Genomic DNA, 27,341 nt, shown 5'->3' on the forward strand with positions numbered 1-27,341 from the left:
AACCACTGCGCCACCAGGGAAGCCCTTAAACCTAGTTTTGAATTGAGTTCATAGTCTCAAAATCTGTGTATTGCCTTTAAGTTTATTTCTCATTCATCATGATAGATCTTGAAGGGCCTCAACTTGAAGGTAGAGAGCGGGCAGACGGTGGCACTGGTTGGAAACAGCGGCTGTGGGAAAAGCACGACGGTTCAGCTGATACAGAGGCTCTATGACCCCACGGAGGGCGTGGTGAGATGACTTGCTGAACTAGGTGCTGCGGCGCTGAGTTACCTTTGCAGATTATACGTCACAAGTCTGCAGTGTGTGAATATCACACCTACTTTTTATTTCAGATCAGTATTGACGGGCAGGACATCAGGACCATCAATGTAAGGTATCTGCGGGAAATTATCGGTGTGGTGAGTCAGGAACCTGTGTTGTTTGCTACCACCATAGCCGAGAACATTCGCTACGGCCGTGAAAATGTAACCATGGATGAGATTGAGAAAGCTGTGAAGGAAGCCAGCGCCTATGACTTCATCATGAAACTGCCTAATGTAAGTCCTTCTCGATCTTTGTCATGCTAGAGGGTTATAAAATGCTGGCCTGAGGCATAGGAAGTTAGGAAATGACTATAAACTGGAGGAACCTCCTAAGAAGGGAAATCAAGATGACTTCAGATTTTAAAGCTCTAGCAGCATCAACTAGTGGTAGACATACATATTTTTTTTTAATTAGGGTTGGTTATTACTAAGTTTAAGGAACTGGACCATACTGCCTGTGAGGCTTGGGTTGTTTATGGGATTGCTTGCCATCTTTTTTTTTTTTTTTTTAATAAATTTATTTATTTTTTGGCTGCGTTGGGGCTGCGTTGGGTCTTCGTTGCTGTGCGCGGGCTTTCTCTAGCTGTGGCGAGCGGGGGCTACTCTTTGTTGCAGTGTGCGGGCTTCTCATCGTGGTGGTTTCTCTTTGTTGTGGAGCACAGGCTCTTGGCACGTGGGCTGCAGTAGTTGTGGCACGTGGGCTCAGTAGTTGTGGCTTGCGGGCTCTAGAGCGCCGGCTCAGTAGTTGTGGCGCACAGGCTTAGTTGCTCCGTGGCATGTGGGATCTTCCCGGACCAGGGCTCGACCCCGGGTCTCCTGCATTGGCAGGTGGATTCTTAACCATTGCGCCACCAGGGAAGTCCCTGCTTGCCACCTTATAATCTGAGCTGAGATAGCTTATTCTGTTGCTTAATCCTCCTGTGGTTTCTGTGTTGTAGAAATTTGACACCCTGGTTGGAGAGAGAGGGGCCCAGCTGAGTGGTGGACAGAAGCAGAGAATCGCCATCGCTCGGGCTCTGGTTCGCAACCCCAAGATCCTGCTGCTGGATGAGGCCACCTCAGCGCTGGACACTGAGAGTGAAGCGGTGGTTCAGGTGGCCCTGGATAAGGTGGGTGAACCCCATTTCAAACCTAGCTGATTTATAAGCACAAGAACATTCCATTGTTAATGTTTAAAAAAAATCTCTTCTAAAGTGATTCTTAAAGCTATTAAAACCATCAAGCCTCTTTGCGTCTGTTTGTTTAACTTCTCTCTATTTCTCTGGTATTTTTTAGGTAGCGATGAATAAGCTTTCATTGAAAGATACTTGCAAATTTTTTTTTTCTTTATTTTTGGCTACATTGGGTCTTTATTGCTGTGCATGGGCTTTCTCTAGTTGCAGCAAGTGGGGGCTACTCTTTGTTGTGGTGCGTGGGCTTCTCATTGCGGTGGCTTCTCCTGATGCAGAGCACGGGCTCTAGGTGTGTGGGTTTCAGTAGTTGTGGCATGCGGGCTCAGTAGTTGTGGCACACAGGCTTAGTTACTCTGCGGCATGTGGGATCTTCCCGGACCAGGGCTCGAACCCTTTTCCCCTGTGTTGGCAGGTGGATTCTTATTGTGATCTTGAAAACTTATTAGCCTTAGCGATGACCCTGTTATTTAGGTTTTGTGAGTTTTTGTTTTTGTCAACAAGAGGAAGGTTTACAGTTTCCAAGATGTTAGATGCCTCTTGAAGACTCTGTGGGAAATGAGAAACCTCTTATCTTCAGGAAAGTGCCGGAGAGCTGCCGATGTTGGAAAACCTGAGCCATGAAATGTCCTTGACCATCAACAGAGTTTGACCTTCCAGCAGTTCTCGAGTCTGTGTGACGCATTCACCAGTTTGGACTTGAGTGCTCGTGCTGTGCCAGGCACTGTGCTTGGTCTCTGGTGTATGATGGTAACCAGGCCAGCTCTGTGAGGACAAGAAACGGGGAAACCTTTTAACTCATAAATGCTCCGAGTTGAAGTGTCCCAGTAGAATTCAAAGATGAACTCACAGGCTTCCCTGGTGGCGCAGTGGTTGAGAATCCGCCTGCTGATGAAGGGGACGCGGGTTCGTGCCCCAGTCCGGGAAGATCCCACATGCCGCGGAGCGGCTGGGCCCGTGAGCCATGGCCGCTGAGCCTGCGCATCCGGAGCCTGTGCTCCGCAACGGGAGAGGCCACAACAGTGAGAGGCCCGCGTACCGCAAAAAAAAAAAAAAAAAAGATGAACTCATATTTGCTCCAGTTCCTATTCTGTGTAATAACAGAACAACGCTGTTTCTCTAAACATCCTGTCAGAGTGTGTAATAGATTGTTGAGAGAAGAAAAAGCAGGTCACTAAAACTTCTGTGAACTAAAATAGAAAGAGATGGGATTGTGGCTGCGTTTTCCCCCTTCACTTTGCTTATCTATAATGTCACATCTGTATTTTCTTATAATTCTACCATGGCACTGTGTATTAAATTATAAATAAAATGAATTTAGAAAGGTTGCATTTAAAAATACCTTTTCTTTAGCCTGCACATTTTGGGGGGGAATACCACATCCCCGACTTTTGAAAACATCCATGGAGCTGATCCGTTGTCTTCTCTACTGTCTAGTTGCTACCACCTACAGAATATTTTTCTGACATGTATTTTTTTTTTCTTCTCAGAGTTTTTCACTTCTCTTTTTCATACTGATCCTGATACCTTTTTTTTTGTTAGCTTGTTTTGAGAATTTTATTGCTAGTTCCTGGAGAGAAATATAGAGTAACAAACATTATAAGCACTGGGAGTTACAAAGGTTAAAGAAATCTCAGGCGAGTTCTAGTTCTCTGGCTCTGTTCCATATGAAAATAAAAATGAGATTGGGCGTTTAAACATTTACATAGCCCTTCAGTTTTTCCATAATGCTTCTCCCTAGGAATAAGAATCATTTATGAAGCATTTACTGTGTACATCACAGTGCTTCCTGTGCATTGTTGTATTTAGTTATCACAACTACTCTAAAAATTAGCACTATATTATTATCTCCATTTTATATATGAATAAGTTGAGCCTCACACAGGTTAAAAGATTTGTATAAAATCCTGGAATTCATAAATGGCAGAACTAAGATTTGAGTTCAGATCAATGTAAGGCTGAAGTCTGTGCTTTGTTGCTTCACATTTATTATTTGTCTTGATCATCCAAATGTACTGTGAGATAGGACATGGTGATTCCCAGGACTGATGCTAGCTCGTATGCACCAGTATAGCAACTGGCCTGTACCTGCTCTGATTGACCAATTCTTGGGCTGTAGGGTGTTTTACTTTATATAAGTCCCTGATTATTACTATAAACAGGCTACGAGAGGTTGGGTAAAATACTTAGAGGCTTACATAATATTAATATGAGACTATCATATTTGTGTTTATAGTTATAATAGAACATCATTTTATTTTATTTTTATTATTTTTTAATTTTTTTTTAGAACATCATTTTAAACCACTAACTGTACATTTACTGAAGGCAGAGACTGTCTTATATAGCTTACACAGTTTTGCAATGTCCAAAGCATTGGTGGTCATTAAATATAACTTGAATTAATGAATTTTTCCAGATAGTTGTTCATGTATTCCAAAACCAAATTTTTCTCTCTTTAGGCCAGAGAAGGCCGGACCACCATTGTGATCGCGCATCGTTTGTCCACAGTTCGTAATGCTGATGTCATTGCTGGTCTTGATGATGGAGTCACTGTGGAGAAAGGCAGTCATGATGAACTCATGAAGGAGAAAGGCATTTACTTCAGACTTGTCACAATGCAGGTATAGTCTAACTCTAGCATTTTCCTAAAGCACAATATGTTAGGCGTAAGCTGATTTTGCTGTGCTCATTGCTATAAATAAATGTTACCGTTGATTATCTTGAGAAGAGGGAAAAAATACTTGGGTGGGATTCAGGATCCGACCGGTGTTTTTTTAGAGGTTTTTTCTTTCTCTTGAAAGGAGGGAAAATAAAGAAGGATAATTAGAAAAAAGTAAAGTTAAAAAAGGCTTAAAAGTGAGCTATCCACTCAAGTAGCCACTAGCCACATGTGGTTATTGAGCACTTCAGCGGTGGTTAATCTGAATTGAAGTGTTTGTAAGCTGAAAATGCATACCAGAGTCCAAAGACTTAGTCTACCAAAAAAAAAAGCAGGATATCTCAAAAAGTCTTTACACTGATTACATGTTGATCTAATACCTTGGATACATTAGGTTAGATAAAATATACAATTAAAATTGATTTTAGGGTTTCCCTGGTGGCACAGTGGTTGAGAGTCCGCCGGCCGATGCAGGGGACACAGGTTCGTGTCCCGGTCCGGGAAGATCCCACATGCCGCGGAGCAGCTGGGCCCGTGAGCCATGGCTGCTGAGCCTGCGCATCCGGAGCCTGTGCTCTGCAACAGGAGAGGCCACAGCAGTGAGAGGCCCACGTACCGCAAAAAAAAAAAAATTGATTTTACCTCTCTTACTTTTTTTTAGCATGGCTACTGAAAAAAATTGTGGCTCACAATATGGTTTGCACCATATTTCTGTTGATAACACCGGTCCAAAGCAAATATGACTGAGCCAAAAACACCCACAAAAAGTATATGACTAGATACATGGAATGGATGCCATGTTGTTTCAGCATATTTTATGGGAATACTCATTTAGTTTTTAATTTTCAAATATAATCACACCAGAAAATAGCAGTTTAACTTTATCCTTTTCCTATACAGACTTAAATTGCCATTTCCTTGATATTTGCTGTTAAGCGATTAGTTTTTGTTGGTTAACTGAGCCTAACCAGCTTATTCATATTTCTTATTTATTTTAGACAAAAGGAAATGAAATTGAATTAGAAAATGCAGCTGGTGGGTCCGAAAGTGAAATTGATGTCTTGGACATGTCCCCCAAAGATTTAGGATCCAGTCTAATAAGAAGAAAATCAACTCGCAAGAGTATCCATGGACCACAAAGCCAAAACAGAAAGCTTAGTAGAGAAGAGACTTTGGTACGGAGGAGGCTGCGGACTTATGTCTTCACCAGTGGGCTAAGGCTGGGATACGAGTGGGAACAAGAAATGGTTATCCAGAATCCTCCTGTCCTATCCCCTAGCCTGTTCCACAAATCCAAATCTCAACATTTTAGACTCAAGTTGGAATTTATAGGACAAGAATTTTAGAATTAGAATTTATAATGTAAAGAGATAGATTACAGTGGGTCTTCAAATACAAACATTTTTGTTCTTTCATCCTTACTTATAAATATACTTGTCACGTTCCAACTGTCAGGTCAGACTTAAATGTTTATGGAATCATTTATTTTTAAGAAATAAAGGAACGATATAACAGAATCTGTCAGCACTTTTTTTTTTAAAGGTAAATAGCCATCAGTTGATAAGTAAGAAAAAGATACATTCATTTAAAAATTTTTGTGCATACAAAAGAACTGTACATCAATTAAATCAGTTAAGTATCAGTTCTTTTCCTGACGAGTTTGTTGTATTATTTTGTGTTCTCCAGGATGAAAATGTACCTCCAGTTTCTTTTTGGAGGATTCTGAAGCTGAATATAACTGAATGGCCTTATTTTGTGGTTGGTATATTTTGTGCCATTATAAATGGAGGTCTGCAACCAGCATTTTCAGTAATATTTTCAAGGATTGTAGGGGTAAGTGTTTATGTCCATTTTGGAGATTTACTTGTGAGTCCTGACTAAAGAATGAACTGTTTGTGTTTGTAACTTTATATAGAAACCACAAAAACATGCAGCTCACCTTCATATGACACTAAGCAGCTTGTAGATGTAGGAATAGAAGTCTTGTTTGTGATAGGAAAACAATTTTTCAAAGCTTCCTTGGTCGTGGCATTTGCTTTCTATCCTAGGGCCCTGGGAACGAGATCCCTGAAAAATAGTCCATGAAACTGACTAGGTGACTGTCCCCTACCTGCCGTCATTGGACTCTGAGTCCGATGGAACTGTCCTATCACCAGGGTGGGAAGAGACTTCCTCGTATGTTCATCACACTGGCTCAAGACAGAGCTGCTCTCTGACTCGTGCTTGTCAGGACGTAAGCAGGCTGAGCGCTGGGCCTCTGTGAGATGTCCATCCCACGTGTTAAGATGAAACAAATGGGACGGCTTCCAAAAGATGGAGGCTGACAGATGCCGGTTGCACCTGCTTTTCATTTCGGCATTTTCAACAAAGAAGTTACAGTCCAGGCAGGAGTGCCCTCTGTTAATGGCAGATGTTCAGACAAGCTGAGGACCCCTTTGCCATAACTGCTAGAAACGTTGTAGAGAAAGAGATGGATCACTACACAAAATATAGACCAAACGCTAACTTTTGATTATATTAAAAGATACATAAATATGCCGGTCCACGGTTGGCGTTCACATGTTTGATGTAGTCCTTCAAGGAATATCTTCATTGTCTGCTTTGTGCCACGAACTGTTCTACGTGCTGAAAAAGTACCAGGAAAGAGAGGAAGTGTCTGATTCCATGGAGCATATGTTCTAGGCCAGGGGTTAGCAAACTTTGTCTATAAACGCTAAGAGAGTAGATATTTTAGGCTGTGCAGGCCAGATGGTCTGCGTTGCAAATGCTCAACCTTGCCATTGTAGTGCACAAGTAACCATTCAGAAGCAAAGGAACATGGTTGTGTTTCATAGCCACCATAGATTGGCTGGGGCCAGTCCCTGTTCTAACATTTGTCTTGCAGGCACAGAGGTAGACAGTGGCATCATCAGGGAAAAAAAAGGAATTGGATTAGTTAGGAATAGGTTTGGCTGGGTATAACAAAAACTTACAAATTTTATGTTTTCCTCATTCCTTGTGTAACAATAGACCTGGAAACAGGTGGTCCAAGGCAGACATCTTAGCTCCTAGATATTGGGTAGGGAAAAAGCTCTCTGCCTCATTGAAGGTTTGTAACACAGAATTTAGGATTGTGGGCTCTGAGTTAGATTGCTTGGGGGTATAGCCTTGGGTCATCACTTGGTGGCTGTGTTACCTTGAACAAGTTAATTAACTTCTCTGTGCTTCAGTTTCCCTCTATATAAAATGGTGATGATAAGAAACCTCAGGAGGTGGTTGTGAGGGTAAAGGATAGTATACATGAGTTTGTTTAGAATAACACCTGGCACAGAGTAAGAGCTCACTGATTGTTAGGTCTTTTTTTTTTTTTTTCTGTACGTGGGCCTCTCACTGTTGTGGCCTCTCCCGTTGCGGAGCACAGGCCCCGGACGCGCAGGCTCAGCGTCCATGGCTCACGGGCCCAGCTGCTCCGCGGCAGGTGGGATCTTCCTGGACCGGGGCACGAACCCGCGTCCCCTGCATCGGCCGGCGGACTCTCAACCACTGCGCCACCAGGGGAGCCCAGGTCTTATTTTTGTTGGAATGACTAATCAAGAAAAATTAACTTCTTCCAAAAAGCTTTTTTTTTTTTTTCCTTTATAAGGGATAAAGTTGTCTGGGTTGGCTTAGGAATATGGCTCTCACAAGACTGATTTTGGCCCACTGTGAAGGGAGGTGATTTTGTTTCCCTGTGGCATGGTTATTCTCTGTTCTTGAAGCCCAGGGCATCCTGTAAGCTCTTCTAACCCAGGTCTCCACATGTGGTTCTAGGTGAGCTGGCTGCAGTTGCCCACTGGCTATCTAACTGGCCATCCTACAGAGGCTGGCTCAAGGAACCTCCTTTCTTTGGAGAGGCCTGGGCTGAATGAATGAGCACCTTTCCTGGGTTCACCGAAACCACATCAGCAGATGTGTCTCCAGACACCTTGGGACAGTTCGAAATGTCCAACTTGTAAAACAACAGATCGACACACAGTGTAGTTTCCCGTCAAAGGAAGCAGAGAGTATTTGTTCCCAATTCTGCTGTGGTGGGTGTGGCGCCCCCTTGTGGCACTCTTACTCCAAGAAGTAGTATGAGCAGAAAAAGAGCTGGATAGACTGATGAATGACAGACCCACTCTTGGTCCCCAGGGAAGGCAGAATATGTCCCCCTTTAGGGAAGCCAGCCTGACCTCCACATACTAAGGCTCCCTTGACCCCGAATACTCTGCTAGATGCAAAATGGGTCAGACTTTGAATGATTTCTTCAGTGGTACTGAAAACGCTTTAAATATTTTCTTGACAGATTTTTACCAGAGATGACGATCCTGAAACCAAACGACAGAATAGTAACTTGTTTTCACTCTTGTTTCTAATCCTTGGAATTATTTCTTTTATTACGTTTTTCCTTCAGGTAAGTGTCTACATTTTCACTTTGAGAAATGTACCATTGTTCAACGGGGGGAATTTATTAAACATCTGTGTAATAACTTGCTTTTTAGTGGAATTGCTCCTCTAGTTGCTGGGCTGTTAGCAGCCACTTGCTCTGACATTTTTAAAACAAAGATGTTTTGCTTCCTCTGGCTCCCTTGCTTCCTTCCTTCCCACCTTCTCCTCCCCCAACTGGAAATGTTAATGAAGTCAGAGGGAGCAGAGAGTATTTGATCTAATCTGGTGATTGGAAATGAAAGCTGGTGTTGCCTTAAAAAAATGCACAGTGTGAGAGTTGCGAGTTAAGTTTTTTTGGCTGCGTTGGGTCTTTGTTGCTGTGCACGAGCTTTCTCTAGTTGCGTCGAGCGGGGGCTACTCTTCGTTGCGGTGCGCGGGCTTCTCATTGTGGTGGCTTCTCTTGTTGTGGAGCACGGGCTCTAGGTGCGCGGGCTTCAGTAGTTGTGGCACGCGCGCTCAGTAGTTGTGGCTCGCGGGCTCTAGAGTGCAGGCTCAGTAGTTGTGGCGCACAGGCTTAGTTGCTCCGTGGCATGTGGCATCTTCCCGGACCAGGGCTCGAACCCGTGTCCCCTGCATTAGCAGGCAGATTCTTACCCACTGCACCACCACGGAAGTCCCATGTGTTAAGTTTTATTTGGGGCAAGATGAGGACTGCAGCCAGGGAGACAGCATCTCAGATAGCTTGGAGAAACTGCTCCTAGGAGGGAGAGGGGAAGGTCAGTATATATATGATTTTGGTGAAGGGGGAGTACATTGCAATCAAGCACATATTTTTTGCAGGTTTCTGTTAGTCACGAGGAGCAGTTGTCACCATGAAGGATTTTAGTGCTTTTCTAGGTATGAGGAGATACAGAAATTGGGCTCATAAAATTGGCTCCTGAAAATATCTATCTGAAGACCAGTTCTGCCAGTTTTTCCCAGAGCACAGAGTGCCTCCTTTCTGCTCTCCACCCTGAGCTCCTTTCAGGGGGTGCTGAAGGTCAGCAGCTGCAGCGGCTCGTAATTTAATCCTTGTAGAGGAAGATGGCAAGTGCCAATTTGTTGCTGACACTAGGCTCTAAAAAATGGGATTTAGGGGAGCCTTGGACATATGTTCGGATATAAGTACTGCCAGTCAGTTTAAATACTTAGAAATGTCTTCCAGTGTTCTAAAAGCAACAACAAAACCCAGAACCCCATAAGCCAGTTACACTGATTTAAAAAATGTTTGAAGAGTTTATCATTTATCTTTTGCTAAAGGAGAAGGAACGCTTTTAATGATGGAAAAATGTCAGTCTTCAAACAAAAACTGTAGGAAACATTTGTAAAGAGTCAGGTTTTACAAGTTGCAAATCATTTGGCTGAGGTGAAATTGCAAGGAATCAAGTGCTCTAAAAAGCTCAGCATGGTAAGACAGTGTGGGCTTTGGTGTTAGGCTAGGGTCAAGTATGAGTTACTCCAGTTGCTAATTTTGTGTCCTTGGGCAAGTAAGTAACTTAAACTGTGTAAGCCTCAGTTTCCTCATCTGTAAAATGGGGATAATGGTAGCTGATGCTTGATGATTAAAAGAGATGATAAGACTAAGTTCCTAGGTCTGTGTGAGGCAGTTGCAAACACAGTCACTTATTAAATGAATGAATGATTAGTCACGTGTAATTTTTTAAGATAGAACTCTCAATAGGTCTCTTTATTTTACATGGTGTAAGCATGTATTCCTATTTTGAACAGACAGAACACTTTTCTGGACATGATAGGAGGTCCAAAGCTCTGGACTCTTGTTACTGAGTACTTGAAGTCTCTTTGGGGAATTTGATCATACTAGAATAAATGTGACACTCTAATTGTATGTGAGATTGCCTTACCAACTATTAATGCCATAGGAGTTGGGAGAAGGTAGAGATTGCTGAGGGTGTAGTTGGTTAAGAAATTTGGAGGGAGGTAGGCTTTGAGCTGGAGATTTGAATTGGTGAAGCAAAGGCAGTTAAAGTGGTACCTTTGTAACATAATGATGCTCAGAGAAACTGGAGCCTGGTTTGCTTGGCAAACCAAGGTGAAAACAAAGGCTCTGAATCCCAGGACCTCAGAAGTGCAGAGGTGGCACAGTGCCTAATGGTGATGTTAGAATGCCAACTCCTCATTTAGAAATGCAAGGAAGGAGCTGAGTGTGGGGTTAAATCCCAGGCTCTGGGTTCTCATTCTGGTTAAGATTCTTTTAGACGAAGATTCAGATTCCAACTCTGCCACCTTAGAACTGTAGCCTCCGGCAATTTACCAGCCTCTCTAAACCTCCATTTCTTCTGTAAAGTGGTGATTATAGGTTTGTCCTGAGGACTTACAATGTTTGTGAAGTACTTAATGAAAGTTCTCAACAAGATAACAACAGTAACATTCCCGTAGTGGGCAAGTTAGTTCAGATTTCATTCAGTCTAATAGCAGAAACCTTCATCTGGTCATTTCCAAGTAAAGTTAATCATTTTGATAACTTTGGGCGTCAACTCAGTGAATCCAGGGTTTCTCCCTCTCCCCCTTCTCCCTGGATTGGTGTCTATTTTCGCAGAAGGGTTAGGCAGCATTACAGCACTGGGCAGAGGGTGGTGGTCTGTGTACCTCCCCTGCCCCCTGCCTCATGTTGGTGACCCGAGGGGCTGGTGGCCTTCCGTTACATGGTCCAACCTGTCTTCCTTGGTCAGGAGCACGTGGAAGAGTGTTCTTTGCACGTGTTTCTTCCCTCGCTCTCCGTAATGTCCAACACACTAGGCTGTTATTAGGGCTTCTCCTCTTCTGATACACCATCCAGCCATTTCCGCTCTGCTTTCTGCAGACCATTGTGTGGCAAGCCTCATCTGTAAACCGCCACTCACCAGCGCTCCAGGTAGAAATGGGAGCAATGCTTCCTTCTGGTCCTGTATCCCCAAACTCACTGGGATGAGGGTCTGTCCTCGTTCCTCCCCAGACAGGGCCCAGCATGGCCATACAATCACATATTACTTTCTTCTTTCCCCAAACTCTCTTCTTTCCTCCCAGACACAGATTATATCCTTGGGGAAACGGGAAGGGCAGTGCAGAAAATTCTCTCAGTAAGTCTTCCTTTCCAACTATTTTGCTGCTAGACTTTGGCTTTTTTTTTTTTAACTTGGAAACTAAGAATTTGATATCTTTGTTGTCTGTATCTTTTATGGCCGGGGTGGCTGTATATTCTTGTCTTCCCAGGTTGCACCTCGGGTCCTGGTGTACTTATGATATATCCCCCCTTCTCACGCTCAAAAATGTTCTGGTTTGGATGATACGTAATATAAACCCCCGGTTTAGAGTGCCTTCTGCCTTGGGAACAACTCCCCAGCTTCCTGAGTGACAGACCCTGTTTCACGGGGAGAAATAAGCGGGAGGGGGAACGGGGGACAGAGAAACCACGTCCTAATAAATCCCCGACGGGCCCACCTGGGGAGCGGCAGTGTTGATTTCAGCTGTCCCGGCTCTGCCAGCAGTGCGGCTACCCGCCATAGTACACTGTCACCGAAAGAGAGCCACGCCTTGAAATCGGGCTTTCTGACTTTGTCTGGTGTCCTGCTTTAGCGGGGACACCAAGTCCCCCTCCTGTTGTGTCATCAGTGGCTGGGTCCCTGACAAGTCTTTTCCCTTGGGGCATGTTACTCTTCACAGGGCTACACGTTTGGCAAGGCCGGAGAGATCCTCACCAGGCGACTCCGATACATGGTTTTCAGATCCATGCTGAGACAGGTATGTCTGTTGAGGGCTGTGCCTGGGATATGCAAAACGCCCCACTGTGCCATGTTGCGGGGAAGCAGTGGGGCGCCGTCTGGTTACTCAGAGCTCCTGTATTGATCTTCCCTCAGTCGCATATCAGAGATGCTGCTGAACCGCCCACCAGGTCAGGCTCAGAGCCCTGCCCTGGGAGGTCTCCTCTGGGTGGGCGCAAGGACGTGGGTCCCCGCGAGACAAATGGGAGTCTCCAGGGCAGATTCACCTCCAGCCTCTGTCTCAGCAGCTGTAGGCAGAGTAGGTGGAAGCGATCTTCCATGCTTCTCATCCCTTTCCTCTCTTTCTTTCCGTCTTTCCCCTGGGAAACCCAGGATACTTGTGTTTCTTCCCACCAGGAAATGCCTCCTGTACCCTTTCTTTCCACAGATCAGAAGTCATCCCCATGGCCCATTCCCTGCTGCTCAGTTTCCTCGCTGGGGCTAACTAGACTGGTAGATTAATTCCAGCTGCAGTGTTGCTAGCTGCTAATGATTTAATGGAATGTCTCTCACACTTAACACCTTCAGACCCCTAACGACAGACAGATGTGAATGTTTTTCTGGGGAAAGGGGGAAGGGGATTCTGGACATGCAACCCAGAGCAGCCCAGCTCAAAGGGGAAAGTTTCTTTAACAATCATGCAAATTTTGTCTGTGACTTTGTAACTTTCCATTTTAAACTCACTAATACTATGATGCTCCATCTGGATGCCCCGGATATGCTGGGCGTACTTGAACCCTGGCTGAGGAACACCACTTGGCTGTGTTGATTTCTAGATGACATTCACATTTTCCCAGCTGTCTTTCGTTCTTCAGTCCTTTCCTACTCCTACCCCTGCCACTTAAAAAGAAGACATATTTATGGGGATTGCTAGCTTGTGACTGACAGGGCCAGGACTGAATCCATCGAGTGAAAGAGCACTGTTTGGTCGAGGGCCCTGTGTTAGGATTTTCGGTCAAACCATATTTATAAGTGACATTCGATTTAGACTCAAGGCTTTGGTCCAGGGCTAAATGCCCCATTGCCCCTACAGCCCCCAGGTCAACTCCTAGGTCCATTATTCTTTGGAAGCTGAGCTGATGATTTGTGTAATGCCCTCTCCATACATTATTAAGTCCAGCCATCATGCATTAAGGGCCTTCTGCTGACAAGGCATAATACTAGGTATTGTAAGGCCTTCACATCAGAATGGTCCCTAGTACACGGAAGTTACATTTCAGTGGGGGAGGCACTTAAGCACTGAACAATTTTTAAAAGCAAACGGATACGTACTATAAGAAATTATAATGCCGTGGTTATTTCCTTCAGTATTTTTGGGGAAAATGATAGATACTGCTTTAATTGCAAATCACCCATCGAGGTAACTTCTTAGGACCATAGTTATTCTTGTAACAGACATAAACTGGTACTTCAAACTCACAGTCTTTCTAGTATTTTTGTATTGAAAAGTGTAAGTGGTTTTCCAAAGAAAATCCTATTTTATGTTGAATGCTAAATTTTTTTTTTTTTTTTTTTTTTGCGGTACGCGGGCCTCTCACTGTTGTGGCCTCTCCTGTTGCGGAGCACAGGCTCCGGACGCGCAGGCCCAGCGGCCATGCTCCGCGGCATGTGGGATCCTCCCGGACCGGGGCACGAACCGGCGTGCCCTGCATCGGCAGGCGGACTCTCAACCACTGCGCCACCAGGGAAACCCTGAATGCTAAATTTTAATCTAGATTTCTTTTGTCGATTTTTTTTTTTAAACCCAATTGGTTTATTCTGCCCTAAACCACAGTTATCTGTTTATTCGACTTCTCTGTGTGAATGTCTATTAAGCATTCCATACCTAATATTTCCAGAATTGAACTTCTGACTCTCCCCTCCCCACAAGGCTTGCTCCTTTCCTGGTCTTCCCCCATATCAGTAAATGGCACCTCCATTCTACCCGTTGTGCAGGCTAATGACCTTGGAGTCGTCCTCGACTCTAGTTTGTTTAATATTACAACAGCCTCCTAACTGGTCCCGCTGCCTCCATCCTTATCCCAGTCCAGTGGGTTCATCGCCCGAGAGCCAGAATCATTCTTCTAAGATAAAAAGTCAAATCACATCCCTCTACCCCATACCTGCTGAAAGCTACCCATATTGGTCAGGGTAAAATCTGGACTCTCTTTTTTTTTAATGTTTATTTATTTATTTGCTGTATCAGGTATTAGTTACGGTGCACGGGCTCTAGAGTACCCAGGCCCGTTAGTTGCGGCACAGGCTTTGTTGTCCTGCAGCATGTGGGATCTCAGTTCCCTGACCAGGGATCGAACTGGCATCCCCTGCATTGCAAGACCGATTCTTAACCACTGGACCACCAGGGAAGTCCCTGGACTCTTTATTTTCTTTTTTACTGTCCGTGCCGTGCAGCTTATGGGATCTTAGTTCCCTGACCAGGGATTGAATCCGGGCCCTTAGCAGTGAAAGTGTGGAGTCCTAGCCACTGGACTGCTAGGGAAGTCCCCAAATCTGGAATCTTTACAGTTACCTATAAGGTCACACACGACGTGGTCCCCACTACCTCTCAGACCTCATCTCCTGTAGTTTCGCCCCCTCTCCCATACACAGTCTACTCTATACCCATTGGTTCATTGCATGCGGGTATGAGAGGAGTGGGAGAGCCCAGTGAGGACAGAAGTCTGTCCAGAGGAAGAGCTGGCTTTACACATTCCCACAGAGGTGCTTTTAAGACTGGTGGCAGGGCTTCCCTGGTGGCGCAGTGGTTGAGAGTCTGCCTGCCGATGCAGGGGACATGGGTTTGTGCCCTGGTCCGGGAAGATCTCACATGCCGTGGAGCGGCTGGGCCCGTGAGCCATGGCCGCTGAGCCTGCGCATCCGGAGCCTGTGCTCCGCAACGGGAGAGGCCACAACAGTGAGAGGCCCGCGTACCGCCAAAAAAAAAAAAAAAAAAAAAGACTGGTGGCAGCCCTTACAGCTTTCTTGCTTGTATGTGAACAGATCAAATATGCCTTTTCCTCGGGGCCATTGCACATGCTCTTTCTTCCTTGTCTCAGATATTCTCATCCTTCTCTTCATTCAAGTCTCTGCTCAAACGTCACCTGAGAGAGGACTTCTCTCTCCCCTTCCCAATCTATAAAATAGTGCCTTTCCTCACTTTTTTTTCCTTCCTACCCCAGTCTGTTTTTCTTCCTATCATTTATTATCACCTGGCATGGTATATTTTTATCTGTGGTTTCCATCACTAGAATCTGGGCTTCATGAAATCAGCGACTTTGTCTTTCTTGTTCACTGTTGAATAGATCCAACACTTAAAAATTATGTTTTGAACAAAGTAGGCACTCACAAAGTTGCTTTGACAAATGAAATGGTCTATTTATGACTTTGTCTCTTAAGTCCCTTTCTTGTCTATTCAGTATCAAATCCTGACTGCTTAATGTAGGAAGATAAGTGATAAATAAACCTGACCCTGTCACTGCCCTCTGAGCTGAGGGTCTCAAACATCGGGCTTTAAGATAATGAAATCATTTTCTGTGTCACAGGATGTGAGCTGGTTTGACGACCCTAAAAACACCACGGGAGCCTTGACGACCAGGCTTGCCATTGATGCTGCTCAAGTTCAAGGGGTACTGACTGCCTCCTTTCTGCTGTGATTATCCTAATGGGCCATTTTGAATTTCAGCGTGAAACTAATTTTCTCCCTACAGTTAATTCTCATCATTAAGAAAATGTTCAAACTTTAACCTATGCAATATATCAAGTGCCTTATGGCAAAAAATGTTAACTCTTTAAATATCATGTACTGTATAGTGTATAGATAGCTTATAAGCTTTGTTTTGTTATTTGCCATCTTATTTGTGCTATTAACAAAATACATGTGGAAGGATAATTATTTAGCAAAGGAAGTGTTTATCATCATATCATGAAGGTTCAGTCTGCGTTAATGCTTTGCTAATCCCCAGAAAATTATAATAGCTACTGAAAAAAAGAATGTGTGTGTTGCTGTAAGAAAGTTAAGGGGCACTAAAGTTCAGAGGGGAGCAAAGAAAATCTTAAAAACGTTGAAAGAACAGATGAATGGATAAAGCAGATGTGGCACATATACACAATGGAATATTACTCAGCCATTAAAAGGAACAAAATTGAGTTATTTGTAGTGAGGTGGATGGACCTAGAGTCTGCCATACAGATTTGAAATAAGTCAGAAAGAGAAAATCAAATACCATATGCTAACGCATATATATGAAATTTTAGAAAGCGGTACTGGTGAACCTAGTGACAGGGCAGGCATAAAGACGCAGACGTAGAGAACGGACTTGAGGGCCTGGGGGTTGGGGAGGGGGAACGGTAAGCTGGGACGAAGTGAGAGAGTGGCATGGACATATATACACTACCAAATGTAAAATAGATAGCTAGTGGGAAACAGCCGCATAGCACAGGGAGATAAGCTCGGTGCTTTGTGACTACCTAGAGGGGTGAGATAGGGAGGGTGGGAGGAAGACGCAAGAGGGAGGGGATATGGGGATATATGTATACGTATAGCTGATTCACTTTGTTGTACAGCAGAAACTAACACAACATTGTAAAGCATTTATACTCCAATAAAGATGTGGAAAAAAAAAAGATTGAAAGAAATGCAAAGAGCATGAAAAAATTGAAACAAAGGTAGAAGGAACAACTTGCTCAGACTATAAAACTTAAAGTCTGCTACTCTGTGAATCCCTTTAAGGGAAATAACTAGAAACTCTTGAACCAGCAGATTTTGATTTGTGGATAAAGTGACAACTTCTCCTTTAACTACAACTGTTTATGACAAAAATCTACAGGATGATGTGGAATTTGGGGGGAAAAAAGCATGTGATCTCTGCCATGTCTTTCCCTCCCTTGAACCTTAGCAATCTTTAGCTTTTAATCTTTCTGTAAGAGTACTATGATTACATTTCTTACAACTAATATATGGGGCTTCTGTAAAAATAAATTAGGTTATGAATGTGGAAGCAGATACAGTTATAAAATCTCAATATAAACCTTGAGCATTGTTGCTTTAATACTTAAAGCAAACAAATCAACAGAAATTGAGATTTAGCTCAAGCTGTGCAGAATCTAACAGAACAGAACGTACACTGCCTGAAATAACTTGGAACTTCCTAAAAGAGACAACAGCCATGGCCTTCCTGAGCCCTTATGGGATGTCAGATTGTCATAAGAGCTGTGGAAGAAAATGGCAGCAGGATATGGTGGTAGGGGCTTGCTGGTTGTCAGGGAAGGAAGGCCGCAATCTCGATGATGCGGCAACATATTCAAGAGGCATGAAGGAGGGAAAGATGCCGGCCCTATAGATGTCTAGGGTGGCACATTCTGAACAGAAGGATCAGCAAGTGCAAAGGCCCTGAGGTTGGAGCATTTATTTCTACAACTGTTCCCCAAACAGCAAGGAGGTTAGTGTGGCTGGAATAAAATGAGTGAAGGGGAAAGTCATTTAAGAGTTGAGATCAGCATCATATCTGAAATTATATGAGAAACCATTGTAGGGTTTTGAATATAGGAGGGACATGATCTGAAAGTTCTTTGTTTTTTTTGCGGTACTTGGGCCTCTCACTGTTGTGGCCTCTCCTGTTGTGGAGCACAGGCTCCGGACGCACAGGCACAGCGGTCGTGGCTCACGGGCCCAGCCGCTCTGCGGCATGTGGGATCTTCCCGGACCGGGGCACGAAGCCGTGTCCCCTGCATCAGCAGGTGGACTCTCAACCACTGCGCCACCAGGGAAGCCCCATGATCTGAAATCTTTAAAGGCTGCTGTGTGAATAGGCTGAAGGGGTCAGGGAGAGGCAGGGAGTCTATTGCAATCATCCAGGGGGAGGGAAGATAGTGTTTTAGACTAGGAGAGTCATAGTGAAAGTGATAACAAGAAATCAGATTCTGGATATAGTTTGAAGGTACAGCCAACGGAATTTGTTGGCCATCTAAATGTGGTATGAGATATTAGAGAAAAGGGATTTAAATATGACTCCAAAATTTTGGACCTGCACAACTGAAGAAATGGAGTTGCTTTTTAATGAAACTGGGAAGCCTGTTGAAAGAGTTGTGCCTGGGACATGTTGAGTTTGAGATGCCTACAGTAGACATCCAAGTGGAGATGTCCAGACAGCAGATGGATTTGCAAGTCTGGAGGTTAGCAGAGAAGTCTGGTCTGGAAAAACACATTTGGAGGTTTTTCAGCACATGGGTAGCTTTTAAAGCCATGAGGGAGGAGGAGATAGCCAAGGAAGCGTGGGAGGATAGAGAAGATGGCAAGGTCTGGGCCCTGAGCTCAGGGCTATGAGATGACCCAGCAAAGAAGAGCAAGCATAAGTGGCCAGTGAGGGAGAAGGGCAGTGTCCAAGAACAACATGAAGAGAGCATTTTAAGGAGGGAGCAGTCTAGGATCTCAAATACTGCTGATAAGCTTGTAAGACGAGCAAACATTGTACAACGCTGTATCCACCCAGAGGTGCTTATGGTTCGAACAAGAACTGTTTCAGGGGTGCGATGGGAGCAAAAGCCTGATGGGAATGGGGTTACGTGAAAGATGGAAAGAGGGTTAGGACACAGTTGGACAAATCATTACAGGATTTTCTGGTAAATGGGGCAGAGAAATGGGTTGGTAGGTGGAGGAGGACGTAAAGTATTACTCTTTTATTTTTTATTTAAATTAGCATAAGAATCAACAAGCTTGGGATTAATCCATTCGGCTAGCTCCCTGGGAGAGCCTTTCCTGGGGATGGTGATCACCGGGGACAAATTGTGTCCTGAAATTTCCTCAGTCATGAATTCCCTAGCTAAACTTTGCTGCCATAACTTTAGTATCCCTTTCACATAGACCTTGTCGTGTACGCTCATGTGGTTTCACCGACACACACGTCCCACATCCCATTTAGCACAGGGGGACACGTCCTGGAGGAAACACACTAATTCAGCCCCTTGCAGCCAAACCCTGAGTGGATGCTGTCTGGACACTGTGCACTGGCAGTCAGGCCTTCATAATTCCTCTAAGTCATGTCTTTCCTGTGTTTGTAGAATTAGTGCTCAGTCCTTCCCCTCTGCAGTGTTGTTTGTGAGGCCCTCGGCCACATCCAGGGACTCCATTCTGCTTAATTGCCTATCTGGGTCAGGTGTCTGCTTCTCGCTTGTTTCCTCCAACTCCCACTTTCATGGCCCCAGTAGCACGGATGACACCTGCACACCTTGTATGAGCCAGCCACTCTGAGTCAGAACTGTTCCCCAGAATGTAAAAGTGGCTAAAAAAGAGACCAGGGAAGAGGCGGCAATCAGATTGGGGAGCATCATTGGAACCAGGAAAGCCCAATATAGCTGTTATCACAAATTGGCTGAGAGAGGACAGGTGAATCCCCTTTATGGCACCAGCTGACCTGTTTATGATAGTGGATACATGTGTGTATGTATATACATTTATACGTATATATCCACACATATATATACATATACACGTGTGTGTGTATCTGTTTCGTAGTAGGAAATAGGTAATTTTTATGTATATAAATATCTAAGCCAAGCAGTCCTGTCAAAGATCATTGCCACGTAAAACAGGGTGAACTCAAGTCTTTGTGTATATAGTTAGTGATGATGCTTATCTAAGTTAAATTTTTTTCATATTTCACCATCAATGAAACATTTTCTCCGATGTATTTTTGAGCAAGTAGTTTAATTCTGCTAACCGTAAATCAGAAGAAACTATATTTAAATATTTCGCTTATGAAATTGTGGGCTTTTAAATTTAATTTTCCTGTAAGGATTAGAATTCTGAGAAAAAAGCAAATGAGAGCCATATGGAAGTCAAAAGCAGCTATGTATTAAAAAAAAAATTTTTCCCCCCCGGGAGAAGGTATTTGAGGGAAAGATGAAGTTAAACATTCTTAATTTCAAAAGGAGTTTCAGGAAGTAGGCTTCTTTTTCCTCCAGTAAGCACACATATATTAAAATTGGACTTCAAGCCATACGATGGTGCTTTGAGGAGGAAATAAATAGCCAGAGAGGGGAAAACAGGGAAAGATGGGGAGAAAAATGAGTGGGAGAGCAAGTGTTACAAGTATGTGATAGCACGGTGGGATAAAGACACTGTGAGGAGACTCTTAGTGGGTTTCAGATATTAAAGCGTTTTGTCTTACCTTGCTTCACTCTTGGACTCTGGTTTTGGAGTATTACCTACTCTCATTCTTACTTTCAAAATGAAAATGACTTGGCTACTACTAATCGTCCATGCTCTCCCGTGGAGCGTCCTAGAGACACCTTCTCTGTGTGAGGAATGGATGATGGGACAGTGAGTGTCAGTCTTTAAAGATTGGTAACCAGTGCAATGTCCCTGGAAGCATTAAATCACATTAAGCCAAGGGGCTTACTTTCCCTCCAGCTTAAGGTTCTAGGTCTTTTAGATCATCTTTCATGTACACTAAAGAAGAATTTGTCATCTATGATACATTTTACTTATTTCTGTGGCCTTGGCTACCATCCACAGGTGAACATTTATATCTGTGAAACCTTAGGTATCGGGGTAATTCGTCTGCCGTGAACTTGGGGGATGTTCTGAATGCTTCTCTCAGTCAGGTGTTGTGGGAAATGAATTCTGAGTAGTACTTGTACATACTGAGCACAGGAACAGTCTCGATGATCCCTGTGCCACAGATTTACTCCAGGTTGGAATCTTTGACTCTGAGATTGAAAATGTGCAGATACAGAGAGCTGGCTTTGAAGGCCACTCTACTCTTTGACACCAAGTTTGTCTAAGCAACCCTTTATCATAAGCTCAGTGACTGCATCAAATAAAAATAAATGCTCTGTTATTTATGCTGTTTCTTTCAGCCCTGGTGCAGTTCCCTGGTATAGAATTTAATGTGTAGAGTTACTGGTAGTTTACTTTAACAGCATTTTCCCGTAATTACTGGTTTGGTGTTTATATCAACATAGGTGTCGAATGATTTCAGAGGGTCGGTATTGAGACACGGGGCTTGTAAAGAATTCTGTCCTAAAAATTCAGAGCTGACAGAAGCTTTAGTTATTAATCAATGTACCTGCTCATTTTGGGGTTGGAGAGAATTTGTCCACAGTCATAGAGGTGGCAGTGACCGTTCTAGACTGTACTCCATCATAATCTTTCCCTGAGACTGGCCCCCCTCAGGCAGAGGACATTTGGGGAGTGGAAAAAACATGGGCCATTTCCAAAAAAGCAGATCCAGGGACCAGGGCGGGAATTCGGAAAGGCTTGAGGGCATGGGGTGTTTCCAGGGTAAAGGAGAGAAGTGTAGAGTAGTGGAGTGAATTGACTTTATGTTTCGACTTCTGGCTTTTGAGTTGGAAATAACTGCATGCTCCTGAAAATCATGCTTCAGGCTCCCTCTGGCATATAAGCTGAAGGCTCTGATGCCTGCTTAATATTCTAAATTTAAATTCCATAACTTTCAGCTCTGTGGTTTTTTTTTTTTTTTTTTTTTTTTTGTGGTATGCCGGCCTCTCACCGCTGTGGCCTCTCCTGTTGCGGAGCACAGGCTGCAGACGCGCAGGCTCAGCGGTCGTGGCTCACGGGCCCAGCCTCTCCACGGCATGTGGGATCTTCCCGGACCGGGGCACGAACCCACGTCCCCTGCATCGGCAGGCGGACTCTCAACCACTGCGCCACCAGGGAAGCCCAGCTCTGTGTATTTTTTCTAAACAGTATAAGCATCTGAAATAGGCCAAGAGATGTTGGGTTGGCCAAAAAGTTCATTCAGTTAGTGAATACATTGTTCAATAAAGTTCTTCGTGAAAATGAAAAATGTTTTTTATTTTTACTTAAAGCTGAATGAACTTTTTAGCCAACCCAGTGTTTGTATACCCTCAATGACAAATACTAGGCTTAAGTTATGGGTAGTTATGTATCTATCTAACACTGCAAATTTCCAACAGTCCCAGTTGAATATAACTGTCAGACTGTTTTATCCTGCTAATTTGCAGAGCTTGCATTAGGGATCATGGTGTCATTGTTTGATGAAAATTTTCTTGGTATTAAAAAATCAGATGAGAGAGAAATATGTAATTGAACTCTGAATGATTGATCTACTTTTAGTATTTATTCTGGAGTTGTGGAGATCCGCATTTTAGAAACCAAATAGACTTACAAGTAAACCTTTACTTTCTATTTCATAACCGAGGAGATGAGATTTTCACGAAGCTGAATTATCATAATCCTTAAAAAAAAATATAAGCATGGATTTTAAAGATAATATGAAAATGTCTCTCTGACAGTGTTTTGTTTGTTTGTTTTGCAGGCTATAGGTTCCAGGCTTGCTGTAATTACCCAGAATATAGCAAATCTTGGGACAGGCATTGTTATATCCTTAATCTATGGCTGGCAGTTAACACTTTTACTGTTAGCAATTGTACCCATCATTGCAGTAGCAGGAGTTTTTGAAATGAAAATGCTGTCTGGACAAGCACTGAAAGATAAGAAAGAACTAGAAGATGCCGGGAAGGTGAGTCAGACGGAGTATAATCGCTGACCTAAGTAGAGTAAAATATTCTAATCACTGTCGTTCTGTTACAAGTACTTCCTGAGCTCCAGGAATGTTTTTATGACCATTCCTCAGAGCGGTCTTATTTGACGCTTGTTCAGCGGTTGAAAACTGAAGAAAAGTAACAAAACAAATTCTTAGACCCACAGACTGACAACTAATTTTGTCAGGCTTTTCTAGTTTCAGGCGATTATCTTCACACTCCTCCCTCCCTCTTTCTCTGGAGCAAGCAGAAATCCATTGCTTTATTGAGGAAAGGAGGCCCATTTAATTACATATGAGGGGGGGAGATTAAAAAAAATGGGAAAGTCTTAAAGGTATTTATTCTATCTGGCTTAAAATATTGTCATTCTTTCCCTTTCATACACCTCCTCCCTTCATGTTATTTCTGTTTACCCTTACCCTAATACTTTTTTTTTTGAGGGGCGGTGTTGTATACTTGTCTCTCTGTTGTTGTTGTTGATTTGCATTTTGCGTCTCCCTTTATTTTTTAAAGAATTTTTACTTTACAGTGGCGTATCGTTGATTAACAACGTTGTGTCAGTTTCAGGTGTACCGCAAAGCGATTCAATTATACATATACGTGTATCTTTTCTTTCTCAGGTTCTTTTCCCATTTAGGTTATTACAGAGTATTGAGCAGAGTTGTTGTTCTGAACAAATGCTTATATGGCAATGGCTTTACTTCTCAGGGTGACCCTGTGAGATAGGTTCTATTATAGCTCCTTTTTCAGGTGAGGCTGTCACAGGCAGGTAATGCCACCAATGCCTTAGAGCTCGTGAGTTTAAGTTTCAGAGCCAGGATTCAAACCCAGACAGTCGTACTCCCAAGTTGTGCCTCTGTTAAGAAACGAAGAGGTCTGCAGATGGCGGAAAATAATCTGATATCATGTGATCTGTATCATTGTAGAAATGAGTGGTCAGAGCACCCCCAAAACTGGGGCTACCATCTAGGATAGGGATACATCTATCAGTGGACCCTTCAAGGTTCCCAAGAGTCAGGGCAGGGACCCAGGCAGATCCAGTGGCCCAGGTGTCTGAGGTACTTTGCCTCTGGACCAGGCAGCTCACGAATAGGAGGATGGAGGGGGTCCTGGAGGTTGGTTAATACCACTCACACTTTGTCCTCCACCTCCCTGCCATCTCCTCAGACTTTTTACCCTGTGTCTTTGGGATTCCTTCAGGAAACTCCTCTGGACCAGCTTTAGTGCTTCTCAGTGATTGCCAGTGAGGGAAAGACCTCACGTGAAGTTTCCCTTCAGGCCATCAGAGGCCCGGTCCTTAGGTTCAGCAGGATGGTGCTGGCCCCCAGGTGTCTGGAGTCCATCCTGTGACTAGTCACTTCATTTAATCCTGTACTTTGTTGGTTTCTCCCCTATGGTGTTGACTTTTCCTCTGATGAGAAGATGGAAAAAATGTGTATAAAAAGAAAGTGCATTACTCTTTTATAGTGTCATTGTTTACTGAGATGTTCAAAATGTCCCAGAAGAGTCTTAGGTTGTTCGTAGGAAGAAGATGACCGATCAGAAGTTAATTCACTGCAAACCACAGGTTGGCACCTTCAAAGTGGTGCATCAGGTTTAAGACTCTGGGAGTTCTGTCAGAGGGGACAGGGGAAGGGGTGCAGACGGAAATAGATACATGTGAGTATGGCAGGTTTTCTGGGTAAAGGTTGGGGGTGAGGTGAATGTTCTGCTCCATTGGTGGTTCATGAGAGAGGAAACTGCAGGTAGGGAACGTGGTGGCTGCTGTACCAGCCGGTCCATGAAATAGTAAAAATCAACTCCCACCTGATCACCATTCTCAGGTTACCATTTATTGCCTGTTTATTGTATACCAGACATCCTGCTAAGAGCTCTACATGCATTACCTCATTTGACACTCTCAATAACCCTTTTGAATTATCCCTGTTAGGTAATAATTACCCAAGGTTCAGAGAAGTCACACACAGCAGCCTAACTGATCTGTCTGCTTTCTATATTCCTCTTACAGAAGGCACACTCCTCTCTTACAAACACAAACAAAATCATGCTAACCTTTAACTCCTGCAGTGGCTTTTTTTTTCACACACACACACACACACACACACACACACACTGTATTTTATTTTTACAAGAGATAAATAAACTGACGCCAAGCATTGTAAATGGATGACGACAACAAAAGCAACAATGATTGCAATTACGAAACACGAAACACTCTCATACTGTGTCATAATATTGACATTCAGTGCAGTCATCCTCCACGGTAACAGCTCCTTTACTTTGCAGTGAAAATTGATTTGTATATTTTTTGCCTCTGAGTCCTTGTGGGATTTTGTTTTTATTATTCGAACAGAAAGTCACAAAAATTATAATCATCCCATCAGTTCGCTCAGTCCCATGTAATTAATTTTTTTTCGTCTTGATCTTTTGTTAGCACTTTTATGAGTTCATCAGTTTTCCATTGGAGTTCTGAAAATGCTTATTCATTCAGTTCAGCAGTATAGCCAGTTACCAGAAACCTGTGCTTCTCAGAGTCTTTTCCGTGAATTCCTTGAAGATGAAACCCTTTTATAGGAACATTTTTGCGAAAGCATCGGAGTGCACCCAGAACTGTCTGTAAATGACAAAAGACTTAAAAATGACCACGGTTAAAGATTTGATGAAAGTTCATAATAATGCAATTGACAAGGAAATTTAGTTATTTCTGAGATACACATTTTCAAGTAATAACTAGAATTATGCCTTATAACATTATACCAGAACATACAAGATTTTTAGAAATTTCATGTAATGTCTGGAACATTTATATTAACATATTTCCATACAAATAACCCAAAGAAAGTTTAGTATGCGTTGTTTTTTTTGTTTTGTTTTTTTATACTGCACGTTCTTATTAGTCATCAGTCTTATCCTCCAGTGGCTTCTGATCACACTTGCAATAAAATCAGCCCTTTAATCCTGGGTATAAAACTCTGCATGACTCAGCCCCATGACTTCTCTGACCCTGTCTTGCACTAATGTCTCCCTCACCCACCCAGCTCTGGCCTCATGGGCCTTCTTTCAGTTCCTAGAACACTCCAAGCTCGTTCCCTCTGATCTTCATATCTCAGAATTATTACTCTTCAGAGACGTCTTTCCTGGCACTTGAATTAATTCCTGATACTTCTCAGCACTTTATTTTTTTCCGATTTCTTTATTGATTAGTGGTCTGTCTTCCCTACTAAACTGGGGACCAGGACCGTATCTGTTGGTTTGCCCTTAGAGGGACAGAGCAGGCCCAGGATTCCAGAGCAGGATTGTGTGATGTCAGAGCCAGCTGATAACCTCTACCTTGCCTGTGATCTGTGTTCCATCGATTTGTCACATTATTATTGACGAATGAACATTCTTATAGAATAGATGCTTTTTCTTTTTAGAAATAAAAGCTGTAATCAGTTTATTTGAGGGTAGGAAGAGAAGTGTGAGTTTTTTCTAGAAATATATATGTATTTTTTCCTTTCTTAAAAAATTGTTTAGTACATGATGGTTTCTGAGGAAAACTCAGTGCTATTTCCTGTTCTTGAATTACAAGTTCTCTCTCTTGATAGTGGTTACTGAATGTCTATTTAAAAGTCTTGGAGCACCCCCCCCCAAAAAAAATAAGTGTCTTGGACCAAATGAAGCTGCAAGAATGCAGAGTACTAATTAATCCTTTTCCTAATTGCTTCATCGTGTGGCAAGATAAAGACAGTTGTTCAGTGATTATATTGTTTTACTCACTTTTCAAGGTCTGTAACTCATAAACTCTCTTTTATTGGGCTGTTAACTCTAAAAAGCAATGACATTTACAAACCAGTCACAAACAAAACAGACCTGCCTTAGAAGAATGTGTGCAGAAAATATTTCTTAAAATCATTACACTGAAATTTACAGTAAAGTCTGTTTTTCAGCAGACATTGTTATAGTTTGTTGAATTTTCTTACTGATGCAAAAAACCTCTTTGTTTGAAGCCTTATAATTGAAAATATTTCTACCATGGGTCTGAACAAGGATTGTCTTTGGGGGTTTGACTGGAGGTCAATTTTTTCCTCTAACTTTTTGCTTTCTACACTTTTAGCATTTTCTAAAAAGAGTATATACTATTTTTATAATATGTAAAGAATTTTATAAAATATTTTGACATAAATTGAATCTGGACATTTTCCTGTATTGTTAGTAGCTTATGGTACACATAGTGCAATCTTCTTGCCCTGCTGGCTCAGAGTATAATATTTTTGACTTTATTTTTTAAATATCTTTTTGTTTTGAAGATTATGGTATTAATTTTTTTCTTCTAATATTTTTTGCATTAGTCTTTAAAACCAACAATGTCATATCAAATATCCACTGTTATCTTTGAAGTTAGGTATTTGTGTAGGATTCAGTAAAGAATAAGTAAGATTTTGGGTTTGTGATTTTTTTGTGTGTGCTGTAAATCACTCTCATGTAATTGAATGTGTCTGTATTAGAATCAGTTCCGACCAGTGTAGAGGCCAGAGAA

The 27,341-nt window shown here is 42.9% G+C and overlaps 1 protein-coding gene across 2 annotated transcripts in view; it reads left to right on the forward strand.

The window, feature by feature from the left end:
• The window catches only part of ABCB1 (ATP binding cassette subfamily B member 1), a 112,136-nt gene that overhangs the window by 58,190 nt on the left and 26,605 nt on the right, over nucleotides 1–27,341 (forward strand). For both annotated transcript variants that reach the window (XM_022588333.3, XM_089917743.1), the window contains 10 exons: nucleotides 106–231; nucleotides 336–539; nucleotides 1,244–1,414; nucleotides 3,937–4,098; nucleotides 5,135–5,311; nucleotides 5,823–5,969; nucleotides 8,440–8,547; nucleotides 12,222–12,299; nucleotides 15,841–15,924; nucleotides 22,597–22,800. In XM_022588333.3, the coding sequence (XP_022444041.3) occupies nucleotides 106–231; nucleotides 336–539; nucleotides 1,244–1,414; nucleotides 3,937–4,098; nucleotides 5,135–5,311; nucleotides 5,823–5,969; nucleotides 8,440–8,547; nucleotides 12,222–12,299; nucleotides 15,841–15,924; nucleotides 22,597–22,800 (1,461 nt within the window). The remainder of the gene's footprint in view (nucleotides 1–105; nucleotides 232–335; nucleotides 540–1,243; nucleotides 1,415–3,936; nucleotides 4,099–5,134; nucleotides 5,312–5,822; nucleotides 5,970–8,439; nucleotides 8,548–12,221; nucleotides 12,300–15,840; nucleotides 15,925–22,596; nucleotides 22,801–27,341) is intronic.

The sequence above is a fragment of the Delphinapterus leucas genome, chromosome 9, assembly GCF_059928025.1.
Source record: "Delphinapterus leucas isolate spDelLeu-1000000601 "Yukka" chromosome 9, BTC_Dleu_Yukka2, whole genome shotgun sequence".
Taxonomy (NCBI): Eukaryota; Metazoa; Chordata; class Mammalia; order Artiodactyla; family Monodontidae; genus Delphinapterus; species Delphinapterus leucas.